We start from the raw sequence: 21396 nt of genomic DNA on the forward strand, positions 1-21396 counted from the left end.
GGCTGAGTCCTGGCCATGTGTCACAGGGTTTCTGAAGCTTGTAACTGGCCTCTTCCATGTCCAGAAAGGATGGCAGTGGGAAATCTACAGATGTAGTAAGGAAGATGCTGCCAACTGCAGAAATGTAAACCAGCTGTATAGAAAGCCTCAAACTGTTGGAGATAGTGAACTGAATAGGTGAGTGGGCGGGATTAGCCAGAAAGAGAAGAGAATTGAGGGAGAGCTTAGGAAGTGGTAGCATGACAGACAGGAACATAGGAAGAGAAGCTTGGGAGGGAAGTAAAAAGGAGCAGCCTTCGGGGAAGGAGGAAAGTGAGAGAGGTTTCCTAGAAACACTGGAATGGCGCGTCAAGAGAGAGGAGTCAGTGAGGAGACCAAGGCAGCTGTACACTGGATTCACGGGTTGCACTTGATTACCTCGGTAGGAGCAGTGTTGGCCACGAGAGACTGGAGTGTCTGTCTCAGGAGTAGAAGAGTGGAAGGAGGCTGTGTAGCAGAGGGATTTTGAATGTCTGTTTATATCCCATTCAGCCACCACAGTCAAGAGGGTCCTCACATAGAAAAATGGATGGTACGTTAGCTTTCCATTACTGTACTGAGAAATACATCAGAAAATAAACTTACACAGAGGAAAAGCTTCAGTTCTGGAGGTTCCTGTCCAACATCAGGTAGACCCATTGCTTTTAGGCCACTTGGAGGTGCCCCAAGCAATGGAGAGCAGTGCCCAGGGAACACATTTCGCTTTGTGGCCACAACATGGAAAATAGAAAAGGAAGGGCCAGGTTTCCACAGTCACTTCAAAGGAATGCCGATGACCTAAGGACCTCCCACTAGACCCTGCTTCTAAAAAGTTTAGCTGCCTCCCAGGAGTGCCAGCATGGGGACCAAGCCTTTATTTAATCTGTGAACTTTTGGAAGACATTCCAGATTCAAACTTGGAAGATGATAATGGTATCCACGTAAAGTCCTTAAGATCAGTGCCTGGCACAGCATCTAGTGCACCATAAATACTCAGCACATACCAGCTGTGGATGAGCATCTGTCAGGACTGCCCAGGCTGGGGTTTTGTATGTCTACCTGTGCAGGGATTGACTTGAGACCCAGTGCCCTTCCTCAGTATTTTGGCTGTGAAGGGAGGAGAGAGAAGAAACAAGGGAAGGATAGAGGTCTTTTCTCAAGTGAGCAAGGCATGAGTCTCCTCATCTATGCTTGGAGGAGAAACAGCAGGGAAGGAAACACTGAAAATCTCAGAGGGCAGGATAGGAGGGATGCGGAGCCTAGGATCCATCCAGAAAGAATGGCAGACCTTGGAGTTAGTCTTCAAGAGAAGCCGCTTCTACTCTGGGAATTACAGATGCAGAGAGCATCATCAGTGGAGGACTTTTGTCATAGCTTGGAAGGCCTGGTCATCGAGGTACTGGATTGCCTTCACAGCTAGGGCATCGTGTATCAGCAAGAGTGCCTCCTACAGGCCACTGTTGGTATTGCTCCAAGAACTTTTCCCTTTGCTGTCCTCAGTTTATTTAATGCTTTGACCTTGAAGCCTGAACCTTTCTGCAGGGGAAGAAACCATAGGAAAGTCACATCGCGCCAAATGACTGTTTTTCCTCTCTGTGGGGTTTTACTGAGGGAGAAATACTGGTTTCTGCATCCACTGTTAAGTGGCTCTTTGCAAGCACTATAGTTAACATACCAGAAAGAATGGCGGTTCTGACAAGTATCAGTGCCTGTGTTTTTTAATGTGTTTTCCTATCAATAAACTTCTGGGGAGAAATATTTTTAATTAAACATAGAAACAAAAGCTGATGTTTAGTACTAAGATTATGATGTAGGATTTTATCACTGATCTTTATTTATTTTGTTTTGGGATGATGTGCACGCCTTACAAGTGCTCCACCACTGAGCTATACCCCAGCCTACAACTCATTTCATAGGTCACACCATTCAGGCCATTTATTGTTCAGTGAAGCCCCTGAAGTTCAAGTCTCAGGTTGCACAGTCTAGTCAGCATTGAGAGCTGAGAGCCTGGAGCAGGCCTTATCCAGCTGTGGATGAGCAGCGTCCAGCCTGGGAGCTTTTTATATTGGTGCAGAGATTTACTTGAGGCCCAGCTACTCAATGCAAGAGTACAAAATTCTTAAGGCTAGCAGCTGAGTCCTAGAAATACCTGTTTCTTGCTCAAAGGAAGGTGCTAGATGACTAAATATGCCGTTGGAGGTACTTTTTAGAAGAATGCATCCAAAGGGACTAGTTTGGGAATTTCTAGCTTTGTGGAGAACACAAGTCTCTTTACAGAAGCATTCTGGAACCACATCGTCACATTGTTGTGTTGGATGAGAACAGCCCATACACACGGTTCATTAGTATAACAGGTCCTTCTAACACTAAGATGTAGAGAAGAGCATTGTTTTGCTGTGGTCTATTCATCGGCTTTTTTCAGGCAGAGTGGATTTGTGAAATCTTTCCTTTGGTCCATGCAACCTTTTTGACCACATTCTGGTCAGAGCCACGGAGTTGGACTTGAAGAATGTTTTCTTAAATCTTGGAGTCACGTGTTGTTCTCTCCAGGTGCTGGAAGTGTTTCATCTGAAGGGCAGCCAGTTGGTACATGTTGGGGCATCGAGAGAGATGGACCAAAATGGTCTGTTGAGAAATGCAGGAAAGCAGATTGTTCTGCCTTCCCTGTAGGCTGTCACTATTGCAATTTAGGTCCCTGTTACAGGCTGAAGCTGTTTTTTACTTATCAGAAAGGCCATGTCCTCTTCTAAAACATAATGATGGCCTTCAGAAAGTAGTTGTACCTTCCTGAATAAAGTCAGCCCAGGCTCGGGACATGGGAGACTGGCCTTGTGGAATGCAGTTTCACATCCTGGGACTTTGTCTTCATGCCCTCTGGTAGTCCAGCAGAGCCTCCTGATGCATGTGCTCTGGCCTGCCTCTGTCTTGCTGTTGCCCTGATTCCTCCCTGCTCACTTTTTTGTGCTCCCTGTTTGCCTGCACTTGTGGCCCCTCTTTTCTCAACCTTTGCCTCTTCACTTATGTAGTTAGTTCTGCGGGATGTGGCCTACGTCCATGTTGATCTGTGCTAACTGCTCATTGAAGCCCATCTCAGCCCATTCTTTGAAAGCTTTGCTGAAGCTGGGTCCTAAGTGGTAGAGCACTTGCCTAGCATGCTTGCCCTGGATTCAAGAAATCTGTAGGCCCACCAGAAGAGAAATGTTTGCTAGGTCTTGCAGGCAGGTTTCCCCTCTTCTCTCTCTGAACTAGCATATGAACCCAGTCCCCTGTCTTAGTTCTTAACCGAGAGGGGTGAGTTTCTCACTGGTCACCTGCCCCCATGCAGCCAGGCCCTCCTCAGTTGCCAGGGGCTGTGAGGCTAGACCTGGAGTTGCTGGCCCTGCTCTTCACTCTGGAGAGGTAGAGCATTACCTTTGAAATGACATATTCTGGTCAGATGATTTGTGTCATCTGAACAGCCAGGACTTTTGTTTATAGTTAATTCATTTCTATATCTAAGATACAAGGCTGATGTTTTTAAAGGCTGTATAATGTCTGATGTCAGCATAGATTTAATTTTCCTAGGAATCAGGAATCTGGACATCCAAATGCTTTTTTAAGGATGTTAAAGTGATCATTGCGACTTTCTCATTCTGTGGACGAGGGAACTGAAGCCCTTTGTCCTATGCGAGCTCCTGTTACAACTGCCACCTGACCCAGGTTTTCTCACTTTCAGTGAAATTTCTTTTCTCTTAGTACTAACTTTTTCAAACTGTATCTTTGACATATGAAAGAGAGAAAGAAAAATGTGGCCAAACTTTAATAAAAAAAAGAAAAAAGTCAGGTAATCTTAAACAAAGATAATTTTTTTACACAAAAACTATGTGTGGAATTTCTTATCCACTGTCCTGTCCTCCTAGGAAGGTTCACTTCATTGTGGAAAGTGGTATCTCTAAATGTAAGAATTTAGAGGGGGCCAAGGCCTCAACTTGGGGGTAGAACATGAATTTAACCTGTGCAAGGCATGCGTCCTGCCCCTGGCACACCCCCTAAGGGCCACAGCATGGATGTAGTCTCCGGCACACCTCACGTGAGGACCAAGAGGGTGTGGAATGGAATCCACACAAAGCCCATACCCATACTCCTTAGATTACTACTGTACCCCTTGACTCTCCTGTCAGAAGTAAGACAGCTCCTCCTTTATTTTTTTAATAAAAAGCTTTTTTATCTTGCAGATAAAAGATGAAAATTAGAAATATGACATAGATTTATAATAGTTTTTTACAAGGTGCATAGGGACTCCTAAGAGGGAAAGAGGCCCGGTGGGCTGTGATATACATGCATCGTCCATATTAATAAGGGTGAAACAGGAAAAGGTGAATGCTGACTTTGGAAAGAAAGGGGAAAAGAAAGTTTCATTATTTATTGCTATAGCTCTTGTAACTTACTTCTTTGAAGCTGTTGGTTTAGAAATGGAAATTTTGGTATTTTATAAACAGTGTAACTTCTTAGCATGATATTTGAGGAGTTTTTGATGTTTATAGTTTACAGAATTTTGACCCTTTGCCACACTCTGTCAGAGGAGTAAACCATCGTTTTTTCTCAGCCCTCACACAACAGTCAACACAGATGTCCTCTGTGATACTAGAAGACTCAGTGTCCCCTGCACCAAGCAAGTAGTCAGCTCTTGAGCAGACACCAACTGGGTGTCTTCTACTCCCATTCAGTCCTACATCATTGCCCTGGGAGTGGCATCTGCCCCACGAGTAGAGAACTCAGTCTTTGAGACACTACCCCTGCCTCACCCCTGTAGATGTCAACTGCAAGCCCCACCGTGTTTCACCTGGATTTCTGGCCCACTGGCTGTAGACTGGGGTTCCTACAACCTTCCAGATTTGATTAATTTGCTGGAGCAGCTCACAGAACTCAGGGAAACAATTGCATTTATTAGTTTATTATGAAGGATATGACAGAGGAGGATACAAATGAAAAGGTGCATAAGGCATGTGGGAAGAGGTGCGGAGGTACCCCCCTTAGAGCCTCTGTATGTGTAGCTACCTACAAGCTCCCTGACTGTTCTGTTGGGTTTTTATGGAAGCTTCATTGCACAGCTATGATTGCTGATAGCTAACAGACTGGGTGGGGAATCTCAGTATTCCTATCTGTTGAGTTTCTTGGCCTCTCTCTAGAGCATGCCTTCTGGGGGTGGCAACCCCTCTGGAGTGAGGAGGACAAGGTAGGTCAGAAGTTCCTTCTGGCCATCTCCAAGACAGAAAGGCAAGGAAGGTTAGTTTCTGTTGCTTGTCATAGGGAATTTTGCTTCTAGGGCTTGCCTTGGAGAGGGAGTTACTAGTTAGAAATCATGGATGAAAACCCACACTTCTCCCATAATTTTGGTCACTTTGAAACAGTTCTGGGTGTACTCTTTTGTAAGTGCCTTTAGTTGCTCTGTTGTGGCTTCCATATTGTCCTAAATCAATTGAAAACATGTACCTTTCAAGGTCATTTTGCCTTTGGGGAAAGCTGGATGTCACATGATGCCATATCCAGTGAGTAAAGTGGATGAGGCCACACTAATGTTTTTGAGTCTGGATGGCACTCAGCAGCAGTGTTCACTGTATTTTTCATTACGCGTCTTAAAGACATGAAAGAGGACTGTCCGAGCTGCTTCCAAAAGTGGCAAGAACAGTGGGTTGAGTAGGTTCAAAGCAAGGGGAAGTGCTTGGGGAGATTCATGCAATGTTTTGAATAAATTGAAAAAATTTAAACACTATATTTTGATCATCCCTTGTATCGTAACATCACAGTCTGTCACAGCTACTGAGGGTGTACCTGTGTGTGAGTACTGTCCAGGGCTGACATCTATGTACAAAATGCCTATAGAAACTACTTTTAAAAACTAATTTGGTGGGATTAAACCTCCTTGGAACTTGATATATTTTCTAAATTGTAAAGTCAGGTGAGCTGTGATCTACCAGTGAGGGGAAAAGAAAATCTGTTCTATGATTAGAAAAAAACAAACAAACAACATTGTCATGATTTTGCTTTTCTTTTGCAGTAAAAATAGAGTTTTCTTTGAAGTTAGAGACATTTGGGCCATTTCTATTGGTTGCTTTAGGTCAAGCCCCTAATGACTGATTTTCTTTGGATGTGTAAAACTTGATCATTGTGGGATTTAAAAACCTGTTATTTCAAGTCATGAGATGGCTCAGACATGTCTCATTTCTTCTGCTCAGAGGTAATTACTACCACCCCTTTTGCAGCTTCTAAATCTAGAGGTCAGCTTGGACTAAGCTCAGTTGGCTTCTCCATCTGTCCTCATCGCTTTTCTTGTTAGATGAGTGTCATCCTGTTTGCAACATGATCTGATATTTATTGCATGAAACTATGTCAGGCATGATGCAGAAGCGTTATTATCCTCACCACAGCTGTGAGGCAGACCCTGTTGTCATTTCAGCTTTATAGATAAAATGTCTCAACCTTAGGAGAAGCTGAGCTGCTAACCCATGCAGGACTGTGGGCCTGGCGTCCAGCTTTGCCCAGCCTCTGTGGCTCTCACTGTCACCCAGCAGGCTGCGCTGCGTAGGTTCCTTGTATAGGTCATGCGATGCCTGAGCTTTGGTAGAGTGTTCATGTTTCCAGCCTGGACAGATCTGGGTTGGAACTTTGGCTGTGCTTGTTAGGAGCTCCAGACCTTGGATGAATGGCTCAAATCCCCAGACATCTCTGTCTACTTGGAAGCTGTGTGTAAAATCTGATGGGAAATTCATTTCTCAATGCACAGGACAGTAAAGAGCTGTCGTTAATGACTTTACTCATTATCTGTGCAGTAGTTTAACTCTTCCAAAGATGACTTTTGGTGCGTGAGGTGGCCTGTTTTTGTGTTTCTCTGGGCAACCTGGTCTGAAATTGGGTGGACCCTGTCATCTGCAATGGCTCTTCACATCTTTCCTGGAGGCAGCACAACTTTTGTGGGGATGTTAGTGGCTTTCTTTGCAAGCAAGTTGAGACATTAGTACTAGGTTTGGGGGTTTGAGGAAGCCAGTAAGTAGTGTGGTGTAAGAGAGTGGAGGGGTAGACAAGAGCTAAGCAGATGGAGATTGAGCTGTCATCTTCATTATTAACATGGCTGTGGCTGGAGAAGGGATGAAGGAGACCCATATAGGCCCTCACTGAGAGAGGTCTTCCAGAACCAAAGGATAGAGGAGGGGAATTTGGAGAGATGTAGAAAGCCGAAGAAGGAAGAAAAGCTTGCAGCTAAAATTCTAAAGAGGTGACTTTGGAACCAGTTTGCTGTCTGTATTGTTTTGTATCTTAAAGAAAAATGGAACCCTGGAGAGGGCCTGGCTGAAGGTTACAGATGTTCCTGTTGCCTACAGGCCTAACTTCAGTTGGCCTCAGCTGGCTGACCATTTTGGTTGAGGGCTGCTTGGTGGTAGGACAAAACGCAAGATTGTATCTTAAAATCCTATTTGAGTCTTTGAAAGCAGAATGAAAATTACCTTTATGAGCCTCTCATGGATCGTGTGACTATTAAATTGGCATATGGTATCTGATAGTCTGTCCCCCCCACCCCATTGCTCTTTGTTTATATGTTTTATCTTTATTATGTTTTTGTTTTACATATTTTTTTATTTTTTGGTATATCGATTTGTGTTAATTCTGAAGAAAAATCACAATAATGATTGACAACTGCTGAAAATGTGACTTGTCATGTGAGATTTTATGTGATTATTATTCTTAAAAATGCAGACTGGTATAGGGTTTCATTCTTCAGGAGCTTTATGGCCACACCGTACTGGTCTTTCCTTATAAGTGGTATTACACAATTTAGAGGCTGAAGTCTCCTCGCAGACCTACTTCATATGTATGCTTTTTCTTGGTTTGGGGTTTATTAAAGTAGCCATGTTTCTTGAATTCATTTAGAAATGAAGTCTGTGAAACTTAAATTTATTGCTATTTCTGTCTGAATGCTGGCAAAATCTTTGATATGAAGTTATATTAGCTGTAATCTAAAGAGTTTCTTAAATTTCTACAACTCGAATTACAGTCGACTTCTAATAATTCAATGTTCTTTCAAATCTAGTTCACATTGATCTATAAGGGAGTAAAATTACATCTCGTGCATTGGTAGTTGTTCACTTAAGTATATTGCCTTAACTCAGCACCTAAATATTAAAACTACAACAAAGATTAATCTTTCTTTCTTTTTTTTTTAGCTTCTCAGACAAACATTTTAGTGGAAAAGGCTTAGATTTCCAGCCATCAGTTCTAGATTTTGGAATACAGTAAGTATTCTTTCTTTATAATTAAAAAACCCTCATTTTATTTATATTATATACTTTCACTTTCAGCATGTCTTTTCCCCTTGGGTTTTTTGAGATGGGGTCTCCCTGTGTATCCCAGGCTGACTGCAAACCTACAGAGAACTGCCTACTTCAGCCCCCTGAGTGTTGGGATTATAGGCATATCCTCTTATACCCAGCTCAGCATATTTTATATGATATAGACAGTATATACATATGTATATAGACACAACACATTGTTAAATTTTAATGATATTAAGCCTAAGACTTATTAAAAGAAGTATTTGTGTGGAAGAGGAGCATTTGAGAGTTGTTTTGACCCTTTCTTTAATTATTTTTAAGTGGGGAGCAGTGCCAGGGATTGAACCAGGGCCTTGTGTATTCTGGGCAAGCACATTACCACTGATCCGTATCTCCAGTTTCCCTTGTTTTTAGTTCTTAATAAGTATACCTGTACTATTTTATAGTAATTATAATTTAATTAAAAGGCAATGCTAAGCCTTCATTTTTCTGAAGCAGAAACAACTACGGTTATGTTATATGAAAAACTGAACGCTGATTTTAAAAAAATTATTTAAGGTAGATTCAGGTCCTGGTTTATTTTTCTTGCTATGCTGTCAGGACTCAAGGTTGCACAGTACAATAGGATTAAGACTGGCAACCGAAGTGAAGTGGGGAGGATAGTACATAAGCTTTAATCACTGGCCGTACTTAATGTTAGGAATCAGAAATGAAGGAAACTGACCTGAGGGCCAGGTGTGGGCCTTGCCTGGGACTTGGAGGAATGAAGGAAGACGAGTGGGCAGCTGTGGAGAGGGCAGTGTCAGGACCTTGCATACGGTGCGGCTTCAAGTGTGCAGGTGTTAAGCTTCCTGATGCAGAGTATGGCAGTGGTGAGTACAGTTCCTACTCAGCACTTTGAAAGACAGGACAGGCTGTGTTTGAGGAGTAAAAGCTCTGCCTATGTCAGGAGCCTCAGCTCATTTGTCCATCTCTTCAAGGTCAGGGAGAATTTAAAAAACATTTTTTTTTTTTTTAGTACAAGTGTTTATATTGCTTGTGGGGAGCTGATATATTTTGAGTTAAAAACAAAGTTAAGTGGGCGAAATGAAACGGTTCTGAGGACCACCTGGGTCAGGGGTCATTGCTATGTCCTGTGTGCCTCCCTTTGTCTGTCTGGACTCCTGATCATCCAGAGCTTTGAGCTGTACTGGAGGAAAATGAACCTGAACCCCAAAATGCCTTGTTGTACTTTGAAGATTTTGTAAGAGGATAAAGAGGTCAGTTTGCTGACTGTATGAGATTTGAGGTGCCTTTTAAAAATAATTATAAGCTGAATTTAACCTTGCTGATTTCAAATTTGGAGAGAGTACTTTGCTTTTGTGCAAAGTCTTTACTTAGAAGGAGGGCTACTTTAAAGGGTCTATATGAGTTTCATAGATCAGTAGATGTAATAAAAGAGGTGGTAGTAAGTATAGCTAGATTAAAATAGGTCCATTTCATAGGGTCTTAGCTGTATAATATATTTAGGTCTAATATATTTAGGTAACAAAGATTTGTGATCAGTTCACATAAATAATATATGTATGTATTAGCCACATTAATTTTTGCCATGTACATTATTTTCTGGCCCTGATAACTAGAAGGTTCTTGAGGGCACGTTTAGAGTCCTTTACTTTTGTGTGTGTGTAATACTTTCAGGTTCCTCCATTTGAACATGTGCCACAAATGTGCCTGTACACTTACTGCTGAGAAGTAATACAGTTTGCCCAAGGTCATTTCACTAGAAGTGGAGGAATAAATCTGATTTCTAAGCAAGTACTGTGTTATATTCACGTCAGTGATATGTAGGCTATGATTATGGGAAAATCTCAATAAGAACAGACTTTAGTCTAAATCTGAAATCATTTAAAACGAGTCAGGTTTTGTGCTATAGCAAGTGGTATAATTTATAATCATTAAACTAAAACTTTAGCCACAAGGTTCTCCTAATTTCTTTGCTGCCCTGGTTTGGCTTTTATTTCAGTGTTGACCTCAGCAAACCCCTTCCTTTTTCAGAGCTTTTAGTTTCCCTCTAGGACATAGAATCAAGATCATATTACTCATTTTCTTTCTCCTTCCTTCTTAGGGCTTATTTTAAGGGTTAATATTTCTGCTGGTCCAAGATTAAAAGTGCTAACCATTCATAAGAGATTTTAGTCATTCTTTCATAGTATTAAGTTAATAGCATATCTTCCAGTTGTCACTAGTGAAGGAAATTCATATCCTCATAACACTTTTAAAAATAGAATAAAAAAATAGGATAAAAATAGCACAGTGGTGGCTAAGCTTCAGCCAGTGTTCCCTGTCTGTCAGGGCTGGAGGATGTAGTCACTGGGCTTTGTAGCATTACCGCTTTGCAGTCTTGTTTTCTGTTTCTCTGGTAGACATTTGTGTTCTCTGAAGCTATAAATCTTGTATTTCAATTATGTGAATTATATCTAAAGCTCCGAGGATAAGTATTAATAACTTTGCTGATAGATTCATATTATCTACCTAAAACCTAGAAGACGAGGTTCTTATTTAGTTGCAGGAAGAAAGGCAAATACAAGCCTGATAATGAGGTAGGACTTTTTGAAATGATCTTTTTTATGATAATGTAAAAATTTTTTAAAAATTGCATTACTGAAGAACCATAAAAGAATCAAGGTTTTATCCCACTAAGGTGTGAGGTTATTTATAGCTAGAATTAAATATTTTAAAATGCACATTGGATATATTAAAACTTACATTAATACTAAAAATAAGTGTGAAAGCTAGAAGAGAAACTCCAAGGATTTGATGATAGTAATACACTATTTTGGAAATCCCACTGCATATGAGAGAAACAATATGATTACATTTTTCTTATGCATATATTCTTTATATTGGAGAAACTGAAATAAAACCAGAGAAATATAAACATAATGAGTATGAATTTTTACTTAAATTGGGATATTGTTTTATTTCTGGGCCCTGCTACTGAGAGCTGTAGATTTGGGTCCCTTCTTTCGAGAGTATTAAAACTAAAGAAGTGACTGTATTGCAAGTTTTGCTGGCTCTATGTTATAACCTGACTGAGCCAGAGTGAATTTGTGGGGCAGGAGAATCAGGGTGATGTGACGAGTGAGACCACGGTGCCCAGTTCCTGTCCTCTTGCAGCTCCTCTGACAGCCATAGCAGAGGCAGTGTGTGCTGCTGTCGAACGTGGGTCCTAAGGCTGGTTCCTTTAGTGTATTTGCTCCACAGTGGATATTGTTGTTGGGAGGTCATGCAGAGTTTTTAAGTCAGGTAAAATATTTGGTGCGTGCATGTTTGTGGAGGTAGGAGCCACCTCTTAGGGTTTTGTGAAAGCCTCGTGGTTCGAGTGGGTAAGCACTGCTGCTGCACAGTGCTGGGCTTCGGGTTTTTCTCAAGAATGGCTAAGAGCAACAATGAATTTTCCCTTTGTAAGACCTAATAAAGTCTCTTTGTGAGTTACAAATGCAACCCTTAAAAATGCCTCTTTAAAATTTATTACTCAGAAAATAAGCTTTAGGAAAATAGGGTTTTTCTATGAATACAGTTTCTTATCTAAACATATTTTCATTTGAATGAGAGACTCTAGACAGAGAATGCTAGTACGTGCCAAAATGTGTTTTTTAAAAACAACCATTTAATGGTCTACATGACTTGAATTCTTTCATCATAGAAATCAGTAGGGTATTACTGTGAGTTGATATAAGTCATAGAAAAGAAAGCTTTGTTTTTGTATTTTTCTATTATAGATTCAATATTTTATTACCAATAGGATTTGATAATTTTTTTAACCTTTTAATGCAAATCAGTAGATTTCTGGGTTTCAAAATGTGTGGGCCAGGGATGTAGCTCAGTGGTAGAACTTGTGTGAGGCCATGGGTTCAATTCTCAGTGGCAAAAATTTAAAAATAAAAATGTGTCTGTGTGTGTTTGCACATGCATGCACACACGTGCATGTAGTGTTATTGATAACCACAAGTGTATGACTTTTTCTCTGCCCCTCCTAGGCTCCTAGGACATCCTGCAGCAAAGATTCTTTATGCTTACAACCCTAGCCAGGAGAGCGAGGTTGTGGTGAACTCAGTGTTCACAGCTGCTAGGCACTTTCATGTGCCTCCTGTACATTGCAGGGTGAGTGTTGATGAGCTCCTGGAAACTACTGTGGCAGGCTGCCAGCTTCTCTTGCTTTCTTTGGCCTCAAGTTTGAACTTTGTGCTCTCTGTCTCCCCCTTTTCTACTACCCAGATTTCTCCTTCTGTGTGTTGGCTTTAGCATGTACTTTTTCAGTTGTTCATTTTCATAATTTTGGTGTCTCTGGATAGTTGCTGGGAGAAAAAAGCTTCAAAGGAACTAGGTAGCAGTGTGTATAGATATTCAGCATGCCTTTATCATACAGTTTGTATTTATTTTGAAGTTGTTACAAATGCTGAGGCATTTAGAAACTAATAAACTTTATGGTCAGGAACTCTCTTACCTCTCAGATACACTAAGAAAGTTAGGCCTTCTTTCTAAACGTAAGACTAAACAGTAGGGAATGGTTCCTGCTAAAGCTAAGTTACACCACAGTGGAGGAACCTAGACTCGTAATGGCTTTTTCAGTAGTCTTTGGCTGTAAACAAGTTCATGATGGGGCCATAATTCATATATCTTGCTGCTAGGTGGCTTGAGCCACTGGTGGTACATTCATGACTGTCCCATCAGGCAGCTTTTTATTGATTTTGTTAAAAGATCAATAAGAGTGATTAGCTCTGTTTGTACCACCAGTGGTTGTGATGGTCTGAACAAGTAAACATTGTCCCTGATTTTCATCACACTTCAACTTGTGTATACCTTGGTGGTTCTGTGTATTTCAGTAGAAATACAAGTGTGTTAGATAACAACAGTGGAACATGTGGGTGTGGAGGAGGAGGGAAAGGAAGGAGATGAGACTCTTGACTCCAAACTGAAGCAAGATGACTTGGCAACTACTTTGCTTTAAGTCAGTGTATTTCCTTAGATTGTTAGATGTTGGTCGGTTTGAGGGTACTCGGGGATTCATAGTGCACATTAAGGCTTCAGATTTTGCAGAAATTGTCAAAAAGAAAGTCTGCAGAAGACAGTTTGTCAAAGGAGGTCATTCCAAAGGGCTAATTTATATACCTTTCTTTCAGGTAATTCCAGCAATGGGGAAAACTTCCTTTAGAATTATTTTCTTACCGACGGAAGAAGGAAGTATTGAAAGTTCTTTATTTATTAATACTTCTTCATATGGAGTCCTTTCTTATCATGTAAGTAACTTTCCTTTTGCCACATACTTTGGTTGTACTCAGGAGTGCACGCTCATAAGCTCACTATTCATGTCATTATTCGCCAGGAAGGGAATGTGCAGAATCCTGTTGGTGTTTATAAAACGAGTTGGGAAGCGTTACCTTAAGTGTGGTACCTGTGACATCTTTAAGTGCACGTATCATGCGGTCATTTCAGAGCCGAGAGGAGTTGTTTTTATGGTTAATTCATCAGTTCCATGAAACGTGAGGTCCCACATCAGAAGAGTTGTCCATTTGTGAAAAGGATTTGCTCATAGAAAGCAACATTGAGCTGAAATACAATGCTCATCATCTTTTTTGTAGACAGAGATGAGTGCTAGCTGGGTCAGCAGTGCTGTGATGACCAAGCTTGTTCCTGGGGAGAGTAGTTGAGCATGGCGGTGGGTGTGTTATAGCAGCCTGACGGAGGAGCACCCTTTCTCTTTTTCTGCAGGTATCCGGAGTTGGCACTCGCAGGATCTCTACAGAAGGCTGTGCAGAGCAGCTGCCAGATGTTTATTTTCTGCTTCCGCAGGTCGAGAGCGTTCAGCTTTCACAAACACAGGTCATTTTAATAGATTTACTATCAACAAACTTTTATAGCCTTATATATCATTGGCAGGGTATGTACAGCTCTTTTTTATGTAATCAGAATTGGGGCTTTTTCTATTTTCTGGCTTTTGAAAAATCCTAAAATCTAGAAATATATTTGAAAAGTGTCAGTGGAATCCACATAATGTATTTTTTTGAGTTCTGAGGATCAAACCCAGGGCTTTGCTCGTGATAGGCAGATGTTCTACCATTGAGCTACACCCCAGGCCTGCAGAATTCTTTTAAAGGGATGTGCATCCAGTGCTGATGATACTCTAGTTTGCTTAATCCTGTTGTTGGTCATTTGGAATGTTTCTAGTTTTTCATTATTATTACCATTAAGCCATGTACCTATTTTATAAGTTTCTTTAGAGAGAAACAATTCTGTAGTTAGAGACCATGAACCATTTTATAGAGCTTGTTAAATATTTCTAGGTTGCTCTTCAGGAAGAGAAAGCCACCAAGGGTGCTGGTAATACATGCCTATAGGACTGTCTCACTGTCTTCCATTTCTCTGACTCCCTAGTTCTGCTTGGTTATAGCTTAGTGGGAGGAAACATTTTGATATGCTAAAAGTATAATGATAAGGTGAAATTCTTTTAAAAATACATTTCATTAATAGCTTTTTAAGCTGGGTGTGGTGGCGCACGCCTGTAATCCCAGCACTCCGGAGGCTGGAGGATCTCTGTGAGTTTGAGACCAGCCTGGGCTACATAGTGAGTTCCAGATCAGTCTCAACTACATATTGAGACCCTGTCTCAAAAAACCAAAAAGAAGCTTTTCAGGTTGGCCACTTTTCCCTTTGATTATCTATATTTCCTTATAACTGTGGGTGACTTCTTAGGAACTAAAAAATAATCCCAGCACTGGAGGCTGGAGGATCTCTGTGAGTTTGAGACCAGCCTGGGCTACATAGTGAGTTCCAGATCAGTCTCAACTACATATTGAGACCCTGTCTCAAAAAACCAAAAAGAAGCTTTTCAGGTTGGCCACTTTTCCCTTTGATTATCTATATTTCCTTATAACTGTGGGTGACTTCTTAGGAACTAAAAAAAATCCTCTTGAACAAATGTGTAATAAACCTTACCTCTTTCTTTCTGGTTGGTAAAGAGCATTGTTTAGAATCTCTGGTCAGTAAGATCAGGGCTCTTGTTCATTAGTAGTTTTTTGAGCTTCTACTCCATGCCAAGTCTTGGGAGCTCAGATTCCAGTGGGAGAGGCAGACAGAATTAGTGACCTGTAATACAGTGTCAGGGAGCTTTGTCCATAGACAGATGAGTCTTAAGGATTTTTAATGATATTTCGGTTTTAATAAGATTGAATAGTTCCTCCTCTTAGGAGTTTTATTTTGTTTTGAGGCAGGGCCTCACTATGCGATTCAGGCTCACTATGTAGCCCAGGCTGTGCTTGCAGGCTATCCTCCTGCCTCAGCCTCCTGAGTGCTGGGATTACAGGTGTGCACCATCATGCTTGGTTCATCCTAGATTTTAAAGGAAGATTTCTTTTCTTTCTTATTTCTTTGATCTAGATGAGGTTTTGTTATTTTCCCAGACTGGTCTTGAACTCCTGGGCTCAAGAAATCCTTTGGCCTCAGCCTTCCAACAGGCACACGAGGAAGATTTCTTTTAATGTACATAGTTTAAGTACTAAAGCCAATGAGAATGTATTGAAAGGACTTATGGTTTTGGAAAAGGATTGGAGAAGGCTCCAGTAGTAAGTTTCATTTGCATATGCTCACTGCATGCAACATGTTAAGCCCTGTTGAGTGTCCTTAGCTGGCGGTTTAATCTAAGCATACATGAAGGAGGAGGGAGAGGAGCCCAGCCCTGCGGTTCTCCGCACTGTGGTGGCTTGCTTGCACCGCTCCCACACGATCCCCAGATCCTTTCCCTCTGTGGTGCTCAGTGTTCCCACCCCTCTCCCCAAACAGAAGTTGGACCAGTGGTCACCTGCGCAAAACCTCTCCAGCCCAGCCACCTCTTGGGAGGAGCTATAAAACTCTCCTAGCCACAAACCAGCAGCCTCTCAAGGCATTTCCAGAAGCCTTGGAATTTAATACCAGATCTTCCCATTGTGGCTGTGTGTCCTTTTGTGGCCTGGCTGCTTGTGCACAGTCACACTCTTTTCCTTCCCTCCCCTCTCTTCGTCCCTGGGGCCCAGGATTGAACCCATAGCCCCTGCTGCCAGCACGAGCACACACTCTGCCACTGAACCCAGTGCTGTCTCTCCAGCTGTGCTGCGCTCTGGGATCTCTGCCTTCCCTACAAGGGTTTTCCTCCTGCCTCAGGTCCTTTGCATCTCCAGATTCCTCAGCTTCCTCTCCCCTTTCCTCATTCAGCTCACCAGGGACTCCTGTCCCTTCCCATTTGGGTCCAGGACCTTTGTTAGACTGAGACAGAGCTGTATTCCTTCCTCCTGGACCATTGGGAGCCCACACTTGATTGCTGCTGCCCCTCACTCATGGGATTTAAGCTCCACCAGGGTGGGTGCCAGCTGACTGAAGTGCTCCCACTGTGCTCGCTGTACCTTGCCCAGTGAAGCTGGGCCCAAGGTAGCTCTGTGGGTCTCTCCACAGCCGCAGGTTCCTGTCGCTCTCACCCTGCAGCTTGCCTTGCTAGAGATTTTCCTTTTCTTGAGCTTCATTTTTGCATACTAGTCCCCAAATCTGAAATCCAAAAATGTTTCCAAGTCTGAAAATTTTTGAGGTTGGCATGATGCCACTAAGTGGAATATTCTACACCTGACCTCATGCAATGAGGCAGTTAGAACTCAGGCTCATGAAACATATTCTGAAATCAACTTCAGGCTGTGTGGATAAGGTACATAGAAAGCATAAGTGAATTCCAGTTATACCTGGGTCCTAGCTCCAAGATATCTTATATGTATATCAATATATCCAAGATATCTCAATATGTATATGCTAATATTCAGAATCTGAAAAAGGCCAAATCCAGAATACTTCCCGTCCTAAGCATTTAGGGTAAAGGAAATTCAACTGGTATCGAAGTCAGTTCATACTGAGGTATGATCTATATACCATAAAATCCACTCTTTAAAACATCTATAGTTCAGGTTATGCTAATCTGTAGTTCCAGCACTCTGGGAGGCTGAGACAGAAAGATCACAAGTCAAGCCCAGCCTGGGCAACTTTGCAATTTAGGGAGACCATGTTGCAAAATAAAGGCTGGGGATTGTAACTCTGTGTAGGCCCCTGGGTTCAGTCCCCAATATCAAAACAAAAGCCCAGACAAAGAAACTATAACCCAGTGGTTTTTAATATATCCATGGAGTTGTGCAACTATCACTGCAGTCTAATTTTAGAACATTCTCGTTGCTTCAGTCTGTTCTCTAGTGACCACTAATTTATTTTCTGTCCTTGTGGGTTTATCTATTCTGGGCATTTCATATAAAGGAAATGTATAGTCTTTGGTGATTGGCATTTTTCCTTTAGCATGTTTTCAAGTTTTGTCCATTTCTTTCCATTCATTTTTAATGCCAAGTAATTTGCCATTGTGTGGATATACCTCGTTTTGTTCAACCATTCATCAGTTGTAGGCATTTGAGTTTCTGCATTTTGACTATAATGAATAATGTTGTAAGTTTGTGTAGATGTGTCTTTCTATTGGCGTGTACCTAGGAGTGGAATTTTGCAGCGCTTTAATTTTTAAGAACTGTCAAACTGTTTCTAAAGTGCTTACATCTTTTTACAGTCCTACAACTTTGCCAGCACTGGTCTTCTGGTGGTGTCTCATGTGGGTCTGATTCACATCTCTGCAATGACTAATGATGCCAAGCATCTTTTCCTGTGCTCATTGACGATTCATAGATCTTCTTTGGAGAAGTGTCTGTTTATATCCTCCCTGCTCTAAATTGTGTTACGTTTTTATTGGCAAGAAGCAAAAATTCTTCATCTTGGATATCAGACCTTCATTAAGAACACAATTTGAGAATATTTTCTCCTATTCCTGAGGCTCTTTTCATTTTCTTGAAGGTATCTTTTGACATACAAAAGATCTAAATTTTTTTGTTAAGAAATATTAGTTTATTTAACCAGTTTTCACAGCTGAATATTTATTCTATAAAGACTTTACAGATTGTACAGTTTATATATAGTTCAAACTACTGAACGAAAAAGTAGGTCCCACAGATGCAAAAATACTGTACCAATCAATCCAAGGTAAAGGCAGATTTACACACTGTACAGCTCTCCGTGTGGCCGGGGAGTCGGTCAGTTCTAAGTATAAATTTCAAAACTGTACAAAAATAAGGTTTTGATTTTGTCATTCTTCATACATTCGATATGATTGCAAACCCAGAAGCCCAGCCATTCACAGGCGCCTGTAGTTGGGAATGAGCCTCCCCTCCTGTGGGGGGCACCCAATCCCACGGGGTGCTTGTGGCCCCGGGCTGTGCACAGTGTGTGGTGTGCACAGAAAAGCGGGGACCGAGAACGGTAAGTGTCGAATATAAGGTAGTTCTTTTTGTTTGGAAAGGAGTTTCTGTATTTAATAGTGTGCCAAAAGAATTTTAACTTATTAAATAAAATATATTCTAAGTGAACCTAAAAATTACACTTTATAAACATAAAAATACTTTTATTTGGTGTAATACATCAATCATATCTGCAGACAAAAAAACCAAAACTGTATATAAAGTAGTATTTCTCACCCAGCAACAAGAAGCACTTAATGGAGTTATTTTTCCAAAAGGTCAGAAAAACTATTTAAAACCCACTAAGACTAACTTATAACTTAGATATTCGTTCTTAACCTAGTCAGTGACTCACTAATACTGCAAAACAGGCTTTCTTCTAAAGAGACAGTGGTTTCTTCACGTTAACTGGGTAGAAGTGGACATATCAAGAAAAAAGGGAGAACCCATTGATACTCCAGCGTGAATCCTAAGTGCTTGCTAAGTCTGTCCTAGGAGACACCTTTCCTAGAAGGTGAGTTTTGCTTCTGATTTAGAATTCTGCATCTCAGAAGTATCTGCACCTGGCTCCCTGGAAGAAAAGGAAACATCCCAGATCTTTGTATCTCTATGCCAGGCAGAGAAGGTGAGGCTGGCTTTTGGTAGGGAAAAATGAGGAAAACAAACATTCCAGACTTTTCTGTCATCCAAATGAACAAAACACAAATCTTTTTCATACAGTACTAGCCAAAGGAAACAAAGAATGAGTTTCTGAGAGCAGTCTGTTGCTCCCCACTCTGCTTTTACACCGGTGTGTGGATAAGTATAAAATAATGATGTTTGGACAAAAGAGCTTTGTAGTTATTTATTTTAAAGGTATAGGACTTGAAAACTCCTTGGAAATAAATAGTTTGGATGTTTCCCATCCTGCTTCCAAGGATGAGCTACGTACAGGTGAACGTGTTTCAGGCCGTGAGGATGGACTGACCGGGCAGGGAGCCAGCCGCTGATGTCCTGCTCAGACCAGCTCTGGTGTCCTCCACACATGGCTGCCGATCAGAATTCATCAATTTTCCTCTGCAAGTACTTCAACATGGAGTCCATGCCCTGGGCTGAGCCCCAGATCTTCTTCAGCACCTCACACTCCCTCTTGTTGGCCTGCTCCAGCTCCAGCTTCATGTTACAGCGCACGAGGGCCTTGGACTCCTCCAGCACAACTGGATTGCAAGAGGCGAGCTCCTTGATGCGAACCATGACTTCCTGGGTGAAGGTCCCTGGCCAAAACACCTGGGAAACCAGGCCCTTGCCACACGCCTCCTGTGCTGTCAGCTTCCGCCCACTGAGCAACATCTCATTTGCAGAAGCTTCTCCCATAATCTTGGGAAACATAACGGTAGAGCAGCCATCTGGACTCTGTCCGAAGGTAGCATAGGGTGTTTGAAACCAAGCCTTTTCATTAGCCCAAACCACATCACAAAGAGGCAATATGGATGCTCCTAGTCCAAGGGCTGGGCCATTTACTGCTACAATAATAGGCTTCTTAAACTGAATGAAAGTATTCACGAAGTTTCTGATAGCCTCGGCCATTTTAGTGCTTTCTCTTTCCGGGTCATCTGTGAGACGCCGTATGAAATAAATAAAGTCGAGACCGCAGCAGAAGACGCTGCCGACTGCACTGAGCAGCACCAGCTTGCTGTCATCGGCCGCGGCCGTGTTCAGAGCACTCTGGACTTCTTTCATGACCTCTGGATTTAGTGAGTTATTCTCTGATGATTTGGTGGACAACAAGATGTGGGTGAAGCCATCCTGCTTCCTGACAACAATATCTCTGTATCTGTAGGCACTCTCTGTTTGCCTCACACTGAAACGCAACCGCTTGTCAAAAGGCTGGTCTCTTCTGTCAATAAATTTCCTTTTCCCGGCTGTCACTCCTGTAACAGACGTCTGTATGTTGGTTGTTCCATTTGCCGTGAGTGCATCCATGAACGGAGATGAACCTTTTCCGTTAACGGCCAAGCCTGTGGCCATGGCTGCGCTCACCGGGCCTGGCACCTGAGGCATTAGTGGGTGTACTCGGGGCCTGCTCCTCATCCTGGCTCGCTCCGCACCAGGGCCCAACAAAGCTCCCACGGGCTTCTCTGCTGCCACTTCTGGTGCCACCGTGTCCTCGGGACCCTGTTCAACGGGGTCCAGTTTCTCAGGGCTCTCGCGCGGAAAGCCGTCCACTGCAGTCCTACTCTTAATGGGGCTCTTAGGCACAAGGATCTTGATCCCCGTCTTGGCAAGGTCCATGTTCTTCCGGCTGGACAGGGAGGGGACTGTGTTTCTCCTGAACTTCTGGCTGGCCGCAAGCAGTGCACTATTCTTGGACTCGGGGTCCTTGTTGATCACGAGTGCCTTCGGGGAGGACTTGGAGAAGCTGCTGTTGGTGGACCTGGAAATCTGCTTCCTGGCGTTGTTGGGGGAGGTCCTGGTGGTCCGTGTGAGCGTGCTCTCCTTCTGCTTCTCGGTGTGGCGCCGGCTGAAGTCGTGGATATATTCTTTGCAGTTCACCAGGTGCTGCTCTGGCTCCCATGTGTCGTCCTCGCTGTCGTAGCCTTTCCACCGCACCAGGTACTCGGTCTTCCTCTTTTTGTTTTTCCTTTTGTCAACAATCCTTTCAACCTCGTACAGCTCCTCGGAGGCCATGGCGGCGGCGGGCGCGGGGCCGCACTTTGTTTCAGTTGGTCCTGTGTGGCCTGCGCTTCCTGCTCGCGCCTCGCGCGGGCGCG

General features: G+C 42.4%; 2 protein-coding genes across 2 annotated transcripts in view; one reads left to right on the forward strand and one right to left on the reverse strand.

The window, feature by feature from the left end:
- Window positions 1–21396, forward strand: part of Tmem131l (transmembrane 131 like) — a 155029-nt gene that overhangs the window by 53148 nt on the left and 80485 nt on the right. The window contains exons 3-6 of the mRNA XM_010628002.3: window positions 8217–8285; window positions 12347–12470; window positions 13490–13606; window positions 14079–14189. Of these exons, the coding sequence (XP_010626304.1) occupies window positions 8217–8285; window positions 12347–12470; window positions 13490–13606; window positions 14079–14189 (421 nt within the window). The remainder of the gene's footprint in view (window positions 1–8216; window positions 8286–12346; window positions 12471–13489; window positions 13607–14078; window positions 14190–21396) is intronic.
- LOC104864739 (chromodomain Y-like protein) lies at window positions 19476–21390 on the reverse strand. Its single transcript, XM_033759881.1, has one exon. It carries the CDS (start codon window positions 21311–21313, stop codon window positions 19682–19684), a length of 1632 nt encoding a protein of 543 aa, XP_033615772.1. The 5' UTR covers window positions 21314–21390; the 3' UTR covers window positions 19476–19681.

Source organism: Fukomys damarensis, unplaced genomic scaffold (assembly GCF_012274545.1).
Source record: "Fukomys damarensis isolate Sample0158 unplaced genomic scaffold, DMR_v1.0_HiC HiC_scaffold_38, whole genome shotgun sequence".
In the NCBI taxonomy this organism is placed as follows: Eukaryota; Metazoa; Chordata; class Mammalia; order Rodentia; family Bathyergidae; genus Fukomys; species Fukomys damarensis.